Here is a 21,438-nt window from a genome sequence, read left to right on the forward strand (position 1 = left end):
TCCCAGATGTTCGCCTGCACTCGCACTGTTTACAGAAGTAGCTTTTCCTTCAGTCTGGAAGGTGCAAGATCAGAATGAGTGGCAAAAGAGCAAAGGCTTGGAGAAACACAGCCAGAGTGTTGCCATTTTAATTCAGACAGTTCTCTGCTTGCTGGTAAACCTATTGATTTTCCTTACTGCAATGCTGCAAAAAGAAAGGACCAAAATTCTGCCAGGAGACAGCAAAAGGACACAGGGCAGCAAGGTGCCCAGATCTTTTAAATCTGTCCTGTGCATTTCTTATGGAGGAGTGATCCCTACAAAACCACTAGCCCTGACATCATCATGGCTCCAAGATGATTGTTTCTGCAATGCTTTGTGATCCCCATGCAGCTCGACTGCTTACTGTCAGCTTCACCGCGCTGAAGAGAGCACAATGAGAGGAAAAGCTGGGAGCTCACCGCCAGTATGCACAGGCAGCATCTTCACAGAATGGCTTCTGCTAGTACAGGATCTTTGTTTGACTCAACTTCTGCATATTCCTGTTCTGGTAATTGGCCTACCCTCAGCAAAGTGGACTGGGCAGGCTGAATTCAACACAAATTGCAGGAATGCTTCAGCAGAGAAACACTCAGCTGGATGCCAAGATGTGAAACAAGCAGGGGAAACGTGCAGAAATCCAAGCAGCGACTCTATATATTTTTATGATGGAAGACCACTGCTGACAGTGCTGAGTTAGCCCAAAGCTCAACAAGACCCAAATCTATATTCTTTAATTCTTGAAATAAGCGTTTTTACTTGGGGCTAGATTCCTGCAAGAAACATTTCCTGTTCTGTAAGAGAAATTGAGTACAGGTGTGCACTGCAAACTGGCTCTCTCTTGCCCTTGCTTGTTCAACCCTTTATCCGACCAGTGAGCAGCATTTCGGCATCTATTCTACAATACTTGCAAAGTGTCAATTCATGCCAGATTTCTATATAAATGCATTATTCATAATGGACATTTCCTGAGACTTTCTAAAAGCCATATAATTGTTTCTACATTTTAATTAGAAATAAACTCACTAGATTTTTCTTTCTCCGAGCAGATTCTTGCTCTGCATTTCACAGTCAAATGGCAGAAAACTCTTCATATGAAAATAATTCACACAACTAAATGTCTCCCCCTTGGGAGTTTTAAATCCTCATTTCACCAGCCTCAGCTTTGTCTCTGTCTTGTGCAAAACATTGGCCTCCATGACATTTAAAAGCTCTTATTTAGCATAGCCCTAATGTGAGACCATTTTCCTGAGCTCCCTGCTTTGCTAAGAGAATAACAGATGAAAAGCTTTCACCGTTCAAAAAGAAAGGCATGGTGAAAAATATCCTAAAACACTGCTTTCTCTAACTCTTACTTTTTTCCTTTCCTATCATCTTAATGTTTAATTTTTCTAAATGGCCAAAACTGTATTTTCCAGTTCTGCAGTCCTGCTGCTAGACAGTGATCCCTAACATCTTGCTGTCCTTCCCCAGCAATGCAGCAGCACGCAGTCAGTCAGTTTACACCACTATACTCCTTTTGTGGGGCTCGCTGCTATGGCCATGCTGAGGTAGGGCTGTTCTTGCTGAGTTTGCCCACAGCACCTGCTCTAATTCTTACTAAGCCCCTGCACTGTGTATTTCCTGTATCCAAAGGGAATTTGTGCCCTGCCTTAGTCTCCTGCATCAACTGTTGTACAATTTTTATGAAGGGAACCTTTCCAAGCTGATGTTAAAAACAGTGTTAATTTGGAGCCCTTAATATGATCTACCAGTTGTGTGTTCCTATTATAATACCTACAGAGGTATTTTTTTTTTGTTTCCATGAAACTTAGAATTTGAGGCCATGGTAAATGTTATGCCATGAAAACAGAGATAATTCAATGCCAGCCTTTTCCTACGTAAGTTCTAAGGATAAATTAGAAAAGGTTGAGGAGTATGGGGGAATATGTAGCTGCTTCTTGTCTAAGTCTCAAAGATCCCTTAAAAACGTGCTTTATAGGCTGAAAGAACTCTGAACCAGTACAATAAATCTGCAAATTTATAACCATAGAAACAGCCAAGCCTGCTGCTATCACATTAGTGCATATAAGACAGAGAGCCACCAGGAGATTAGCAGTGCAGGTGTTCGAACAGCTGAATGGCACTGAAAAGCAGAGACTCATTTTCTTCCTCTAGGTGCTCAAACACTCGTGCTCATTGGCATGGTCATTTCTGTGACTCTGAAGGGAGCGTGTTGGCTGCCAAAGCCAGGCTGAGAATGGGAACTGGCATGTTTAAGCTTTCTGCTTAAGGTTTTAAATATTAACTTTGTTCAACTTGCATCACACCCTCAGTTAACGCTGCAGAAATTTTAATGTTTCCAACAGCAAGACTTTGTCTCATTTTTTCTCAGCAACTTGTAGGCCACTGGTCTTTGACTGGAAGTAATGGTCATCATAATGAACCACTCGGGACATAAAATTCAAGCATTCATTAGCAAGAAGTAAACGCAGATCTTAGTGAAAAGTCTGCTTCTCCTGCTACGTGTCTAAACAATAATCAGGACTTGTGGCTGAAATAAGCAGATCTGTTAATTAGAGCACTGGGCTCTGTGCTCCTACAGAGCTTGAGGTTGAACTAGATGACCTCCAGAGGTGGCTTCCAGCCAGAATTATTTTGTCTCTGGGATAACATCAGTATTGCTGAAAGGTGGAAAGAGTGACTGCAAGGAAGCCCTTCTGATACTGTGCCTTTTACAGCAAAATAATAGATACTGCCTAACTTGACAGTCACGATTTTTATTAAAGCTTTAGATCCTGACATTTATAGAGTCTGTGTAAGTACTCCAGCCAGCCATCCCTTGATATCAGCTCACGCAAAGGTGAGACCCCGATTCCTTCTGTGCTGAGGCTGGCTGCATAAATCAAAGAACACCTGTGATTTTTCTGACAGCTCACCAGAGAGGCGTAAATCAACTCTGAATGCAAACTTTGCTATTTTAAATGAAGTTAGACAACTAACAGTGAATTATGGCTGGGAAAGTTAGATTTTCTGAAACAAAACACCATCTATTGTTCCTCTAGATTACACAGAGTAAGTAAAGTTCACTCTAACATGACAAAAGCATTGTGCTTTTGTCTAAAATCCACAAACTCTTCCCCTCGATAAGCTATATTCTCCGGAGTTTTCACTCTTTCTTCCTGTCTTAAGAACTAGACCTGTTCACACAGGTCCTCTAACACTCTTCCACTGAAGGGAAACATAAAAGCCTGGGTTTAGATGAATGTAACGTACTTCCTTAAGAGGTGCTTTCTCAGTATGGCATTCAGGAAAAAAGCCACCATGCCTGAAAATCTGAACTCACTGTTGAATAGAAGAAAGTAGCAAACCATTGAAGAATCACAAGCTTAGCATGCCAAATGCCTGCAGAAACAGCTGTTAATGCTACATGACATGTAGAAGTCTTCACATTCTCCTTATGCCAAATAGTCCAAGGGAACCTTGCAGAGGGCTCAGAGAAAGCAGGGAGCATCTCACAGCATTGCTCCTGTGCCTATTTTTCCCAGCCTGGGGGAGGTAAGATGCAGCTTTTGTCTTGTAGCACCATTTCCCTTGCACTACTCAGTGATGTGACAACACTTGCAATACAGCATTATTACAGAGAAAGGCTTGGCCCTGGGATGCAGATGTGGTGGTGCTCTGACTCATGCTGACCACCCTTAACAGTTTCCATGCTGCCTGTAGAAAAAGTTTAGTTTGGGAACTTAGGAGGTTCAATGAGGAGGGGAGAGGACAAGTATGTTGCCAGGCTGTTCATAGATGTGTTTCTTTTTATATCCCCTTCAGCTGATTTTTATGCTAAGTAAAGTAAAAAAATCCACACTATTTATGCTACCCTTACTGCATTTTATGTTTGAGATTCCACCTGAGCTATTGGTGAGGTAACTCTGCTAATACCAATGGCTCTGAGCATGGCTGACAGCTTGCTCAGGAAATTCTGCTTTTTTTCTGCCAGCTTGCTGGCTGTTATCTCCTTTTGCAATCCACATTGTATTCACTGGTGAAACGCAATGGTGTGTTTGTGCATGGATGTGCATTTCTATTACACAAAATAAACAGCCCTGGAAATACAGAACCAACTGTCTTTCTATACACAATTTTATAACTAGATTTTATAAAATGGCAAAGGCCAATCTAAGACAGACAAGCTTCATTAACACAAACAGCAAAAGCAATTTTTCTTCCTTTAGTTGCTTGTAAAAAAACATTAATTTTCAAAAGACTGTCAAATTTTAGTTAAGCAAAATATCTCAATCTCACCTCCCAAAAGGCTATGCTTTAAGGTTTGGATCATGATTTCACTGGATTTTGAAGCAACACTACAGGGAGAGGTAAAGCCTTTAAGTGTACCTTTTTATTTGCTCAAAACTTCCCCAGGTGTGTTTCACAGTGTGCGTGTGGACTAAAGTAGCGCGTGGGGCCCTTGATGACAGCCTGCTGTTCACAGCAGGGTCCACTGCTCCCTTTTGTGTTGCAGAGTTGACCACATTGTACTTGAATAGTAACTGCCAGAGGTAACCTAGGGGTAATTTTCTTCACCACAAAGGGATAATTTTCTTTACCACATATATTAATGAAGTGGTTACTTACAAGTTCTTCACATCTACGATTCCTCGAAAGGCCTTTCTAGGAATTCCTTTTATCTGGTTTTCACTGAGGTCTCTGGATAAGGGAAGAGAAAAAAATGAATTATGTTAATGAAAAGAACACATTTCTCAAATGTACGTGATGTAATGGAACAAAACATTCTTAGAAAAGTAGATGTTTCTGAATTTGTTACACCACACGTACGTTAAATTTTTGTTGTCTCCATAGAGGTCTGTGGCATGAGCTGAAATGACTGTCCAACCAAAACCACCGGAGTCTGAGACAAATTGAGACCTTTCAGAAAACATAATTGAAATGTGGGCATGAAACAGGCACAATGCTGTGACACACTGTCACAGTACCTGCAGATAAATCTTATGCCTCAAAATTGCAACCCCATAGCGTAAATGCAAATGTTTCTCACCACACTACTGTTTATGAGCTGTAAAAACACTGGGTTACACATTTTCAGATTAATTGAAATTAATATTCCAGAAAACCATGGCAATTATTACCTAGATTGTTTTGTAAATTTATGGGGAAAAAAAAAAAAAAAAGATCTAGGTACAATGCATTAAAAATGAACAAACACTGCATTGTGTCAGTGGGAAGAGCAGAATTTTAAACTTTGATTAAAAAAAAGCAATTCAGAATGTCTTTGTGGTACTTTAAATGCTAGAAAACATTTCAGGTTCAACCATTACATCTACACGGTGAGTGCAGGTGGAGCAAGAAGCCCCGCAAGTTGTGAGGTTCTGTTACTTAAGCTGCATTCAGTTGTGTTTCCCTTTCTTTGATGCACTATAAATATTTCATCCGCAATTTTCCCATCATGCAACCCCTGCCAGAGACAACAGGGGGAGGTGAACAGGCACTGGGAGTGGGAAGGAACCAGGCACAGAACCAGAGAGCTGGGATGTCATCATGCTAAGGAAAAGGAGTGCTCCCAGTGATTTGTCTGCTGGAGCACCATCGGCATGGAAGACAGGGAGAGATTTCACTCTGGTTCTGGGTACAAAGTGGGGGGAAGCACTAAGGATAGAAAGATGAAAGGAAGGCAGCAGGTGAGGAGAGAAAAATGGAAGAAATAAGCAAAAGGAGGAAACGGAGGGCACAGGGATGGCTGGAAGAAAGGAGAGAGAAAGGTGATACCTCAGTACAGGGCGTTACAGAGCACTTTAATTGGTGTGATTGTGTCACTTTGTCATACAAAACCCAAGACTTCGCCCCAATTTCAGAAAAAGCCTGGCTTTCTGATGGTTATTAAGACTGAAAGGCAGTCATCTGTACTGGCCACCAGATACTCTTTGCTGTAAGTACATTTTGTGTTGAAGCAAGCCTCCTTTCTAGCCTCCACCAAATTGGCTTGATCAAATGAAAGGCCAGAAATCAGAGCCTGTCACAAAAGCCCACATTGACACTGCAGGTCAAGACGTGTCACGCAGGGCTTTCTTCTGTTTTCCATCAGGCAGATAGAAAAAAAGGGGACTATGTCCTTGTCATGAGACTAATTCAATTTATACCAGTCATGCAGTCTACACCAAATTCTCAAAGTAGCCACAATTGTTCATTCAGACTATCACAAACAAAAATGTGCTGCTGGATACAAGTCTCTTTTTCAAGCCAGATTAAAATTCTTTGTGACCTTCACAATTTGTTTAACACTGATCCACACCCTGACCCTTCCTTCACCTCCCCTTTCTTTTGCTAGCAACAAAATATTAGTTCTTTAAAGAGAGACCTTCAACCCAGACAAATGATCAGGCAACCCGAAGGCAGAGGAGTAGAAAGAAAAGTGCTTTTCAGACACGTAAGAAGGAAATCTTATGCTGAAGATGGATTTTGGGACAAGAAGTCACTTACGTGTGACAGTGAGGCACAGCAGAACTTGAGCCAATGGTGAAAGTGTGACAAAATTGCTCAGGAAGTCAAAAAAAAAAAAAAAATAGCAAGAACTGATGGCAAAAAAGCTACACTACCTCAAGGAGAAAGGGATTGAAAAAGTAGAAGTGCAAGATGAAACAAAATAAATCAAACCCACCAACACCTCAAGTTACATTTGTCCAGTATTTATTGTGCATTATTTCAAATCAGGTTTAAAAATAAATTTAAAAAAATAAAAATAAAGTATTTTTTCTAATATTATTATGGTCTGAAAGGGCCAATTTATATCACTGCTTTCTCCTTATGCTCCAATCTCCCCTGCAGTAAGGCAAAAACAGGAGATTGTAGGAAATTGATTGATTTTCTCTGACAATCTTCTCATAAATTGCATTAATTTTATTTTCCATTTAGGCACTCTCTAGCTAACAATACCGCCTCTCTAAATCTCCAGTATCGTGTACCGATTTCATAAATATCTCTAGCAGTCTGAACAACTGACAACCTGCATGGTATTAGCGCTGCAGCACGGAAGAAAATTCACAACTGCATGCTTCATTTTCCATAACTGCCTTCTCACCATTATGATCACGCCTTTTTGGGATGGTTAGGAAAAGCGTTCCTTGCTTCCTAACCATGTGCCGAACTCCTGTTGAGCATTTTTCATAAGCAAACAAACTCCACCAGGCTCAGCCCATGCACTTCACAAAATTTGCTAGGAGTAGAGGGCTGTAATGAGCAACTTGTCCACACAGTTTATCAGAGAGCTCCAGCTTTTCATTCCCTGCTTCTCATTACAGACATAACGGGAAACTGTCCCTGACAGTATGTAAAATAAGCATTGGTTATTAATAGTAACTACAGAAAAACAGATAAACTAACGTGAGGCCACAAACCCCAAAGCAAAACAAAACAAAACAAAACACTACACAAACAGACAGACAATAAAGAATTGTGATATTCTAGAAAAAATAAACAATGAACCTGAAGACAAATAAATGATAGCTGATGTACTTCCTATTTCTTAGGCAAAGGTTTTAAGCCGCATGTATTCATAACAGAAGATGAATTCCATGCCCTGATCCACGATGGATCCTTGAGGAGAAAATGTATTGAAAAAGCTTTAGAGAAACATTCAATTTCCCAAATCCTTGTTTTAATAGACAATAATAGAGAGAGCACTGAACAAAAGCAGATGACCTAAGCACTATGCTGTGTTAGCATATTGTTGTTCATAAAGGTCCTGCTTATACAGGAAGCAGCAAGCCCAACACCTTGTGATGAATTTGTAGGAAACCAAGGGGAAAAAAATAGAGCTATTTAGTGATGTATGGTTACTGTCCTCAGCTAAAGACTTGTCTGAGTGTTCTCCAAACAGTTCTCCAAAAGTGTTGATGGTCAGGTGGTTTGGGAAAGAAAACTTGCCCTTGATTCATAAAAATCCCTCCTTGGACATTGTTACTTCCCTTCAGCCACAACAGACACACCTGCGTTTGCTTCCTGGTAAGTACAGACGATGTTGAGCCAAACAAATGTGTTCAAATTTAATTATTCTTCTGGGGATTTTAATAACCTGAGGCAAGTTTCATCCAGTTCAACCTGCCACACAACTGTCAAGAGGTGTGGACGGCTGAGAGGTTCTGAAAGCAGCCACTCCTCACTATGGCCCGGGCTCTTTGGGGAAGCAGCCCCTGCTCCCTCCCACAGCTGTCCTGTCTGACAGACACTGCTGGCCAAGGCCGCGGTAACAGATCACAGAGGAAGCCACTGTGAGAACCCAGCAGGGGATGATGCTGGCCTGGAGCAGCCAGCAGCTTGCACAGTCAGGAGGGTGCAGCGACGGCCCCCAAGGAACAGGGCTCGCAGTGCACAGGTGGGCAAATGGGGCCATGGAGACTTTCAAGATCTGACTGCAAGTGTCCATAGCCCAGCAGCTGTAGCTCTCCTGCCCTCACTGCATGGCACATCACACATTAATCTAACCCAGACTCAGGCAGGAGTTGGCGCAAGTCAATGGATATTTTGGTTTTTATTTTAATTCAACTAAAATGCTTTGGACAGAGATTATCTCCCCCTGCAAGTATAATGTTGTTTCACTGATCTTCAGATGTGACTTACAAGAGCCTTATTGGTAAAAGGACTGGAAAGGAAAAACACCCAAACTGCTGATTTCTAAGTGCCTCTGTAGTCTTTGCTACAGATGTTTTTTTAGCTTCCTGCTTTACTGCTATCTGTTGCATCCTAAGTGAAACATCAACTGTTTAACACAACCATACAATACATTACACTCCCCTCCCCTTAGCTTTTTAATTTGCCGGTGACAGAACTTAAATCAGTTAATTGGAACACGGAGTCTTCACTGTGACTACTGATCTAAAACATTAAAATAGCTACTTCAATACAGCTTCCAAAGCTACAATGGTACTGAAAATTAGATGTAGCATATGGAAATCAAAATTGATGGCATTTTGCTTAGGTTATCTACCTTTTAAAGGAGGAAAAAATGTATATATGTGTTTGTGTATTTACCAGTTATTTTCCACATCTTTTTTGGTATACAGATTCTGAAGTTCAAAACCCTTTTTTAAATGAAGGACAGCCTGAAAAGCAGCTTGTCTGGGAAATACTTCTTGTGCTTGAATGCCACTCATATTATTTCTCCTGCTCAAAAAGGCTGAAGGAGAAATCATTGTCCGCTGTTATCCATTCAAGAATGGGACTTCCCCTGAATGTCACAGGAGTTGAATAAGACATAAAAAAAACCTGTGAGCAAATGGCTCACAGCCTACCGTGTATCTTTCCCAACATATCACTGTATGTTGATTGCAGAATACAACAGGAAACTCACAGAATTAACCATTACATGTGGAACCAAAGTTCACAAAGTTTTAGGGAACACAAACTTCCCTAAAGAGAAGGGAAAATCTAGTCTAACACGATTCCTTCAAGTACCTTCTAGCTTATCCACAATTCTACTGTGCCTTTGGAATAACCACAGAGAACTCTCACACAACTCTTACAGTGGCTGATGGAAAAACATATGACAAGCAATGATTGATTCAACTGTATACAGCTGGAGTGCAAAGTAACCCGTTGCTTCCCGCAATCACTTCCTGACATGTTACTACTGGGAAGTTTATGTTCAGTTTTATTTTGCTAAGCAAACAATGGAAAGGTCTGGGTGCTGGTTTTAAGAAAATGTGATGGCTACCACCAGTGCTAAGAAATAGATACTTTGCACACTAGGTTCACTCCAGTTACAGCACACATGGCTGAGAAGAATGAGAATCAGTTAATTCATACCGGTAGCTTGCTCACACCCTTCCACCAAACTGCATTTCTGGGCTAAAAGTGTTTCAGTCTTATGCATTTACCAAAGTAAAATAAAATAAATACTCTTGAGATTTTTTGCAGTATTAAAGGCTATGGACTATTCTTCAGCCTACCTTCAACCAGGCTAAAGGCAGGCAGAATTACTCTGCAAAAGGGCACGTTCTTAATACAAACTGGTGACTGCAATTTGTCTTGTTAAAAAAAAAATAAATCATACAGCATGTTATAGACCAACTCTATCCTACATTTTTCTGAATTAAATAACCCAATTACAGAGTTAAAGAGCCACAGACAGGGAAAATTAGAGATCATAATCTAAAGAGAATAGGTATCTCTTCAATAACCCGTAATAAGAGATAAGCAAGTCAGCTTTTTCATATAGCAAGAGTCAGATGGAAGGTAACTTCCAGAAGGTGAAAAGAGAGGGCAAAGTGCATACTAAGGCAAGAGTCTGCAAGACAAAACGGGGTAACACATGAAATCAAAGGCGAAATCCATAGGGGAAACAACGTTGCTGTAACAATGCCAGCACAGAACATGAATATGGGCAGAGATTTTTTCTTTTGGCTAAAGGTGCACCATTCCCAGGGAAGATTTGTCTTCTCCCAAATTTCCTATTACAATCCACAACAACCTGCAATGCCTCAATCCTTGCTCAGCCTCTAGCTCAGCATGACCAACACCATAAAACCAGCAGCAGAATGGCTGTAGTACAGATGCCCTTCTAATTGCTAGTTTCTTCTTGCCCATTGATAAAATGTCCCTTCAAAGATGTGAGCAATCTTACAGCTAATCTGGTGACATCCTCCTACCCAGCTCCAGTCACTCATTCTCAGGAAACAGTGGAAAAGGATGCAGATTTGTGTTCTTTGTAATAAGCATGCACTTGCAAGGCTGTCGTGCTTTTAAAGGGTGTGTTAAGAAGACAGAGACACAAGAGTGATCACCAGGTACACAAGCAATGGGCGTGAACTCCTTGTGTGGCAAATGTGCCTAGAGGTATAAGTACCAGCACGCATGAGCTCAAGGGTGCAGACTTGGAAATAAGATCTGCACATCTGTTCAACCACAACTTTTAATAAGCCTCTGTATCGCGTTAAATCGGTATTTCACTTACAGTGAAAAAGAGAAAAATATTTTTTTTTCTGCTCAGCCAAAGTTGTGTGGCAGCTTTTTAATGGTTAAGATACTATCTAATACTTTCAACAGCTAACTGCTATTCCTGTCTTGGAGCTATTGTCCTAGTATTTGCAAAGCTGTTCAATATTAGGGTTTTTCCTGTTCTATAGCTGGATTAACAAATAACTGACTCCGTTGCTGAGGACAATTGAATTACTTTGAGCCTTGTAAGACATATGCAAGACATATTCAAGATATTTATCATCTTCCAGGTGGGAAAAGCATAGACAAAATGCCTCTCTCCAACAGCAATAGGGACAAGCTGTGGCAAGCCTGACGCTTACAACAGCACCTCCATCCTCAGGAGGGGCCTCACGCACTCCATGAAGCCACAACTTCTCTCATTCAGGATGTTCACTGCAAAAGATGGTATTTACCTATCATAAAGTAGCAGTTATAGCTCTCTGTCTAAAAGGAAAAATGGATAAGCTTTGTTGCCGATGGGCTACAAGGCAAGAGCTTAAGAACAGCAGTATTGTACAGAATTACTTGCTGGAAACGTGGCATCGCTGCTGATTTTCTAAAGGGAAGAAATATCTTGCTGCTACTATTGCAGTAAAAGTGTAGATGTTGACAGCATCCAAGTTCTGCAAAACAAGAGCAGGTCCTACAGATATTTTGCACCCTGAGCTATTCAAGGTGATTGTGCTTTTGCTACATAATACAGCTAAATATCAATTCATGCTCTGGGAAACTGTTGAGGAACTCTTTCTGGCTTCGTTTTGTTTGTTTTAAGGGAGGGAATTTAGCTCACAGACTCCAATTAAACCAGTACTCAGCACTTTCACACAGTCATGCACTACTGCTAAGCTTGCAGAAGACAAACACCATGATTTCTTTGTTGATCAGGTTTTACTGAGAGGTGATAGATGGTAACTCTACCCTTTGGTACTGCAATGTGCACTCAGAGCTTCACAAAGTCTCATTAACCCAAGTCATATAGATGTGCACAGACATTCACACTGGAACACTGAATATGTGTTGAGCCTGAGCTTGAAGACAGGGAAAGTGTGTTAGATAAGCAATCAAGGAAGAAAAAGACCTCAGTGGTAGATAATTATTTTAGCAAAATCTTTCTCCTTCTCCAAGACCAAATTAAAAGCCATCTGTTAATAAAAACTCTTCAATAGCTCCAACCTGCATGGACTTGGACAGGTTCATGACTTCTGTCTTAATGAGATTACAGGAGTCTCTCAGTAAAGTGTTGTTGTTGTTTTGTTTTTTTTTTTCTAAATGCTTATGAGAACAGAGAACACACATTTGTGTACTCTTTGCAAGAGGTTTTAAAAAAGCCCAGTCACTTCAGATGAACAAAAGCCCTCAGTTTCACTAAATTAGACACAGTACTACATTTGGCAGTCAACGCACCCAAAACAAACCCAGAAAATTAAATCTACCAGATTATTCCTTATAAAGTTAACAAATATTTTTATAATTCTAAATGATCTGTGTCTCAGTGATCTCTTAAGGGCAAATATTTTCTCTTGCCTCTTGCCATTTCTAAAATGCTGACTAAATACTGATCAGACAGTATTTAGGAGACCTTTATTCTGAAACCACTCATCTTGAGACAAATCAGATTTTTGTTTTAGAAAGCAGCACCTATTTTATCCTTTGGAATGTAACCAGAAAAATCAAATTGTATCTCTGTGTCTTTACATTCAACTTTCAGTATGCTCAGGAGCAGGAATTGGCAAATGATGGCCAGTGGACTCAGAGGAAGCACTTAAGGAAGAGAAGCACTCCTCTAGAAATATGATAAAGCTTCTGACAAATAAATGACAATAACACTTCTTTTTAAGTGGCATTTAATCTAGGTCTTTAGTGCTTCACCAAGGATTATCAAGAAAATTAATTCTTCCTCTAATAGATGAGACAGTAAGACCCAGAGACAGTGACTGGAGCAAGGTACTCTATCAGGGTATGGGAGGAGACAGGAAAAAATACCTGCAAGTCACTGGGTGATACACTGGGTATTCCATTTTATGCAATTTGTACCCTGAGGCTTACCACAGGTGGCAACGTTGGCTGACAATGAATTTAAAAGGGATTCTGTTTGAAAGATAATTTTATTTTTAATGTGGAATTATCCAGTACCACTACACATTTGCAACTGGATCACAGACACTACAGTGACCCACTGTGATGATGTTCCTACGCAGTACCAAATTCTACTAAGGCACTTCTATTACCCCATCCTCCACCCCAGTGAGATCACAACACAGAGACACTAAAATGATTTAGCAGGAACATCATGCACCTTGAAGAGTTAGCAGCAAGCACTGACATCAACAGAAGGCAATGATTCTAAGTGATCCTCCATTATTTTTTTTAAATATTCACTTGCTGTTAAAAGAGTATGAATGCAAACACCTCTTTTGCTGCTTTTTAATGTTATTAATTTTGAAAGTAGAAATCCAGAAATATGAAGGCTTCTCTCTTTCAAACTAGTTCAAAACATAGCTTTTGCACCGTTGACCTGTTGTGTTTTACACTTTCATTTGTTATGCTGTGCTGGAAAGACATCCTGTATATTTGTAAATAGTAAATAAAAATCAGAAGGTAATATGACCCTCTTCTGATCTCCACAGATTAGATCCTTAGCTTTGGTTAAGCACAGTGTGATTGCTTAGCAAAAAGATATCTGCAGTTTATTGGTCACGTCTTCTTAAAAATATGGTGAGTCTTTACTTTTAGGGGATAAGTATATGAAATCATAAATATAAAACATGAGCTAATAAACTGTGCCATCACTGAATAACCGATCAACATCTGGAGGGAGACTTGCTCTTCAATGGTCTTTCTTGACCTAGTCCTACCTTCGTTAAATGATTAGCATTTTTATAGCAAAGAACTTTTTGCACTTTACTGATATCCTAAGAAAAATACCTCCCCGACCAGTTATAATCCAGTTCACTGAAACAACACACAGAATAAAAATCACGGTCATAATAGTATTTGTTTAATCCAGGCTGTGATCCCATGTTTCAGCTATAAAAATAGACTATTTTAATAGGAGTAAAGAGGAATAACGTGTAAAAGTCTAGGTTTTATTTTTAATGAACTTCTCCAGAAAGAGGCCAATAATTTGTTTGCACAATCACCATAAGCATTTCTGTGACTATAGAGGTAATAGAAATTATACAGAATCCATGGATAGTAAAACCAACTAAAGTGACATTTCATTCACATTGGTGAGATAGAAATGAATTGCAAACTATCTGAATACACTTCAGTGAGGAAAGCAACATTTTGGTTATAGCTAAGCCCTTGTTATCATGAGGTTATTATTCTGGGGTAGAAAGTATAACAATGTAAAAGGAACACACTACTGCTTTAGCTGTAACGGAGCTTTTAAAAATAAATTATAATATTGTACCAGTAACATCTATTGTGGAGACACTCAGCGGTCTGTACTCCATTAACAACTACAGAAGCTCTAGACAATGGACAAAACAGTTTTATGCATCCTGTCCCTTCTTTCACAATATTTTAGCTTCTATTTTGACTTTATGACTTCACATTTATATATCTTTCCTACCATGAATAGTTTAATCCCTGAAAACCTCTGTGAAACACTGCAGATGTAAGAAGATACTCTTCAGACTGGTCTGTATCCTTAATTCATTTTTCTATGTGGGTATGATATTTAGATTTATTAGACCAATATGTAATACCATAAAGTAGTTAACTCTATTGGGGATATTCATGTAAGACGCAACTGTTTAAGTAATACTATCATCCCCTTTTACAGTAAGCTCCATGAACCCACAAGCTATTCAATTATTTCACAGCAAGTCAGCCCTGACCATTACAGCTGAATGATACCTCCAAACCTCATTCCACAACTTGATCCACACATACAAGAAAAGATTCACTGAAGCATAACCAAATCATTTATTTTCTTAAACGACTATCTAGGAAGCTAAACTCCATGAACAGAAATTGTATCATTCAATACTGCTAGGTTTAAAAAAAATAATAATCTAAATAAAAGGTGTTTTAAATACAAAAAATAAAATCAAAGTTTACTAGTAGAAAGAACATGCTAATTAGCATAACAGAGAAATTAATACAAACTACTTTTCTGCTAACATGTACATGTAAAAGAATAAATTCCTCCAAAAGATAACTCAACTTCTAATCACGTCACTCATCCTATTGAATGTTTTGTCACTTAAAAGTTTTGGTAGAACACCTACCAAGGAGTTAAAGGTTTTTTTAAAGATGAAGTTAAAACCAAGACAATTCATAAGGATTAAGTCTCCCTAGAACTTCATCACCACTTATTCAGGCCAGGCTTGCTTATAAGTTACAAGTAAGTTCTTCAAGTCTGCTTTCTGAAAACTCCAGATTCTACCTGGGAAACAGATTCACTTCATACCCCCAAAGACATAAAAATACTCATAAGGAGATGTGTACACATGTGAACCCTTTAAAATAAGTCAGAAAGATCCTTGTGGCATATTGTGAGCTTTATTCCTGAAGAAGACAAGGAAACAAGGGCACTACTCTGATTGATCAGCAAATGCCTTGCTTCAGTGATCTGCAAAAGGATTTATTTGCATAAAGCCACTTCCAAAAATGAACTTGGCTTTCCTCTGAGTCACTGTCAAGCATGTTACTGAATTTCAGATTGACAATGTCAGCTCAGAAAATTAAATTAAATGGGGGAAAAAAAAAAAAAAAAAAAAGCTGATAGACTGGGGAGAGGGCCTCCTGCATAACAGACTCCAAAGAGAAGCAACAAAAAGTCTACACATCACTGTTCTACCTTTGAAGTACTCTCAAATCAAAGAACATCAAATTCAAGAGTGATTTGACTTCAACCCTGCTGGGAAGTATGACAACTTCCTCTAAAGTCCACTACAGCTATGTGAGTCTGCAGAAGAAACTCTACCTGACAATAACACTTGGCTTTTAATTAACCCAAACTAAAGTTTCTTCAATTTGCAACACAGCTGTTGTGCTATAAACTACTTCAAAAAGCTTTTGGAAAAACAGTTAGCTAAAGGGCAACACGTATACCCTAACACTAAGTACAAACTGATTGGCAGGACTGTTTTTGATGGTAAATGTGTTTTACTTTACTGTCAAAGCAGATCTTTGCACTTGGAAAAAATCACATTCAAACACAGACAGAACTTGCATTGCCTAGACAGCAGGAGCCCCTCCACTTGCTGCTTTAGATGACGTATTGCATTCAAATTGTTACCAACAGACAATCAATGCAAGTGATAATGAGAGCTTGGGGCATTTTTACATTATTTTTACTTTTCTTTTTTGTTATTTCTTGCAGGGATTCGTCTAAGCTTCTGACCAGGAGGACGGCATCCTCAATTATTATTATTCTGAATAAAATCAATGCATACTGCCAAAATGAAAACAAAAATAAGAAAATCAATTAACAACTCAGAAATAAACTGATTGCCCAAGAAACACTAAAATTAAACATCACAGCTGTATCTAACACTGAACATGGAGGCATGCTTGTTCCACATTAAATATACATATTTTAAAGAACTCATATCACCTTAAGTCTTGTATTTGATACTATAATACTTGAAACATTTTCACATGACACTAATAGCTCTATCTTATCAAAAAACAAAAACAAAAAAAACCCTACATTATAAAGCTCAGAAAGTTTACATCCTGATTTTTTTTATTTGCATCGTTACTTTCAGACACCTAGATAAAATAAATATACATATAAAATAAATAAAACAGGAGGCAGAATCTAAAAGTCAGACAAAAAATACAATCATTTCTGCATTGCAGTTCCATATGCAAAGGTTTTTGTTTGGTTCATGGCAGAATCTGTTTTTACCCAAGCTCAGATGCAATCACTCACCCTTTCTTTGAAAAGCTGATTTCTGGAAAGACAACCTAAATACCAGGGAACTACATCTAACCCAGAAAGTGATTTTCTACCTAAACCTATCCCACCCTGTTAAATTTATATGATTATGATATAGATTATATCCAACTATAGCACATATGGTTCCAATATGGTTTCTAGCTTGCACTCTTTGTTCAGTCTTTCTAAATCATATAACATAAGAACGATATGAAAAAAGAAAAGCAAGCCAACATTAAATGGTTGGGTTGGGATGTATTACCAACACTTGACCAAAAATTACAATATAGCAGAAGCACAGTTTTACATCCTTTAAATAATTTGAATTTTCACGTGTAACATGCATGCTTTGATTAGCAATATTACATAAGAGCCAGAAATTTTCTCAATATATGAAACACAGTTGGAAGTATTAACCACACAAAATATATATGTCTTCTTCTGAGAGTTCCATATCGATACAAGAATAGAAACAAAGTCAAATACTTTCAGTAAAAGCTGAAATTAGCTACTGAAAGACAAAATTCGCTATAAGAGAGAGGAGACTATTCCTTCAGCTTTTCTACTGCGACGAAGTGAGAAATCATACATGACAGAAAATCTTCAGTGCCATTTTCTGCTCTACCAGAACTACTCTTACTGATTATTTCAATAATTTCTGTGCGTTAATCCATGTTGCCCTCCTCTGGGTTTACATGATGATTTTGTACAGTTCACACGGCAGACAGCATCTCTCAGAGAAGTCAAGGCAAGGGGTCTCACTGACAAGGGGTCTCCAGTCAGATGCTGGCCCCACGTTACAGCCAAGCGACATGCAGAAAATGCTGCCTGCTCGGCAGGGACTGCTTGTCAGTTTGGCTCCTCTAGGTTTTTAAAATTGAGAAAGGAGGCCTGAAGGAACTTGTAGGGATATATTCTAACTCTCTCTGTTCAACTCATTACCTTCCAAATGACTCCGAGATGCATGAGGAGAGCGAGAAGGAGCCCGGCACTGGTGAGGATTGTGCACTGTTGGCCAATTTCATGGAGGGCTGGGGCATGCAGCTGCTCCCCTCTGGACCAGGGGGGACTGCTTGTGGCAATGCCACGGTGCCCCTGACCAAATAGATGCTAACATTTTTACTCAGAACAAAATTCAAGTTGATTACTAACCTATTAACATGGAAATACAATTTTTCCCCTACCACTCACATATCTCTTTTGGTTGTCAAATTCAGACATTCTTTTAGAGCAGCAGTGTTAGTTACATTTTTTACTTTATTGTACGGAATTGAAACCCTAAAGTATAGATAAAAGGCAGGATGAAGTAGTATCAGTGCATTACAATGGTACCTGAGGAGACCTGCTTCCTTCAAAGGCCACCTGCATGCTATAGAAATTACATCAATACAAGAACAGCAGAGTTTGTCTTTTCATAACAAAATAATGACGTGAATCTGGGACTGAGTCTTCTGATTATATTTTGAACAGGGGTAGATTTCCATAGAGCTCAGGAGAGACCCACTCATGCAGAAATCTCTCCCCCAGCTGTGTCTGAGAGGGTTTCAGCACAGGCACATGAACACAGTCCCTGCTCCACACTTACACTACATGTACTCACGAGTGGCCAGCAAATTTAAAAGCATTTTTTTCAAGTTTCCTTAGGATATTTCATTCAAAACCGAAACAGATGGCCTGTAACTCAATGATAAAAACAAATGTGAAGTGGCAGTTCTGCATGCACACTGCTTCTTCAGCAGGGCTGTAATAGTACAGGCAACTGGGAAAACACCTACATGACTCCAACCACCCCCCCCCCCAAAAAAAAAAAAAAAAAAAAAAAAGGATTTCCAGTGGGTTTGTAGGAATAAAGAGGGTGGTTCAGTAGTTTTGCCATGCAGATAACAGGTTTTTTTTGTTTTTGTTTTTTTAATTTTTTTTTCCTTGTTTGTTTTTCTTTAACTCAGTAAGCAAATCCTTTACAGGATGCTTGAGAGCTTTCTGCATTGGGAGTTTCTGTGTATCAGAGACTTCTACACTGCAAGCATTTTTGGTAAGGTAACATAAAATTGCAGAGCACATAGTTAATGTTCAAATGGCAGAATATATTGATTCTCTGCCCATCCCCTAGTATCTTAAGTTTACCCAGAAGACTATTTTATTTAATTAACTTGGTGCTTTATTAATATAAATATTCCACTATTGATCATAAGAGAAGCTGACGCATGTTTGAGTCAGGCATACATCAGATCCATTTAATGGAGCTCCACTTAGAAGAGTAGTTGGCTCTAAATCAAGGTAAATGGTAGCAAGTGCTCCTTTGGGATGACAGGGCTTAGCTGAATCTATAACATTTTTACGGAGCTAGTTTTTTTAAAAGCAGAAAGCGTATGGAAATTAGATATGAAAATGGTCTCTCCTTGCACGTATCAATTAAGCATGTCAATACCTTAATTAAATTGCTCAACTTAATGAGATTTATACCAATGAATATGTTTTATAGTTATAATAGCTTTTTTGGCTACCGTTCAAGATGTCAAATAAATTGTGAAAAGAGGATTAAAAAAGTAGTAATTGACATTCTGAAGTGAAGCCAGTATTTTTTTCTCTCATTTTTTTCCTTCATTCATGTGATTTTGGAGAACATATAAATAAAGTAATGAACCCTGTAATAGCTTTGCTTTTAAAAATGTCTTTCTTTTCCAGTTCTAATCCTTCTTATCAAATTCTCTAAGTAGCACACCATTTGAATTAAGAAGCACTTCAACCTAAATGATCGTAGGCCTTTTTCTCCTTTGAGGCTCACAATTATTCTTTTCCTCCAAGTTAAAAATAAGTAAAACTTTTCTATCCAGGCATGCAGTTACTGTAAAGACTTCTTTATCAGGCTATGGTAGTATAATGCCTGGAGGTGCATGGATCCTACCCCACAAGCAATAGGGACCTCTACTTTACCTTGGGCTTGCTTTAATTTTGTACCCACCTTCTCTGACCAAACATAACTTTCTAAAATCACATCCATACCTGAAGAAGTGGTACTGAAGCATCAGAAAATTCATTTTGGAGAATCTATTCCAGTCCTTTGACTTTTCACCATGCTCTTATTTGTGATTGCAAGTATCAATAAAATACATATATATATATTTTTAAATATATATATATATATATATATATAAACCCTCTGCTATTAAAATGTATCTCCAGAAAGAAAATGTATTCTCATCTAGGGAACAAACCAAAGTGTAGGATGCTACATTTCCTGGAATAATTTCTGGCTCTGTCCTAAAAGCACTTTTGCAACCTTAATAAAGTCTTCATATGTCTCTGTGACACAGTTCTCTGATATATGACAAGGGACACAAGCGTTTACCTTTACAGGGAGACATGGTTAACTCAAATGTAAAATTATGTGCGCTTTCAAGTGAAGTGCTATAAAAATGCCTTGCTTGGAATTACTAGCAGAACTGCAGGTGACCAAACACCAAGCACCCCTTCCTTTGCTAAGAACAGGCTAAGGAAAAAGTTCTGTTTGTGCCTGATTCTGTCAATGCCTCATAACTGAAGAAAAACTGCAGAAAAACTGAAGATAACAAAAATCATTTCTGGGGAGCTACGTGTACAAAACACCATGTAAAATAGCTGCATTTATCATTCCTTCATCTTTACTTTTAGTTAAATAATAAACTGAATTTTACAATAATTCAAATTTCAGGTTTATGTATGTTACACTGTGTACTGGGTCTGGCAGATTCTGCTTGGAAACACTTTTAAAAATTATTTATTTAAAATATTCCATCACCTGTGCTGGGCTTTGCAAACACCTGTACAGAACTACAATCACAAGTCAAGTATGACTTGATAATTTTCATTCAGAACTAATAAATGTAGCATTATTTTAAATGTTTAAATGTCAATCAACCCTGCTTATGGCTGACTTCCCCATTCTTTCCCCACTCAGCCGTTACCAACAGTATTTTAAATGATACACTTGAACAACAGTAAGAGACATGCATTACAAGTGCTTTGACTTTATTTCTTATCCTTATTAAATGTCTCTGTAATGCCAATCTAATTTTTCTCCTTTGTCAAACCATTAAATCAATTTCTTTAGCTGAATTCCATGGTATCATCTTCTGTGACAGTGAAGGATAAACTCCTTGATATAAATCAATTTTTAGGCTAAAAAAAAGTCTGAAGAATGATGGCTAAAATGTCAAGAAAGGAGAAGAGGACTAATTTGTACAGGCCTCATCCTACCTCTCTCTCCAGTATTACAATGTAAACTGATTTTCTGCTGGTTAACACAAGCTAATTTTCTCTTTTTTATAGTGACAGTTCTGACATATTGCAGTACCATTATTTAAGTAAAATAGAAAATAATTTCTTATTTAATTAGGGTACCCACTGTTTTCTTTATATCGTTGAACTACAAACAACTGTTTTGTGTTTAAATTGCATTATTCCAGTTAGATTGTTCTGCTACCTTCTGAACATCACAGCTAATCATTTTGGTGTAGCTTTTTACCCTCTTATTGCAGTAGTCAACAGGCAAAGCTAAAGAATACTAACCATACTGACCA

The 21,438-nt window shown here is 38.5% G+C and overlaps 1 protein-coding gene across 1 annotated transcript in view; it reads right to left on the bottom strand.

Moving 5' to 3' along the window:
• Nucleotides 1–21,438, bottom strand: part of SLIT3 (slit guidance ligand 3) — a 522,803-nt gene that overhangs the window by 248,794 nt on the left and 252,571 nt on the right. Inside the window, exon 6 of the mRNA XM_082771405.1 lies at nt 4,630–4,701. Within this exon, the coding sequence (XP_082627531.1) occupies nt 4,630–4,701 (72 nt within the window). The remainder of the gene's footprint in view (nt 1–4,629; nt 4,702–21,438) is intronic.

The sequence above is a fragment of the Aythya marila genome (genome assembly GCF_965140915.1).
Source record: "Aythya marila genome assembly, chromosome: 14".
Taxonomy (NCBI): domain Eukaryota; kingdom Metazoa; phylum Chordata; class Aves; order Anseriformes; family Anatidae; genus Aythya; species Aythya marila.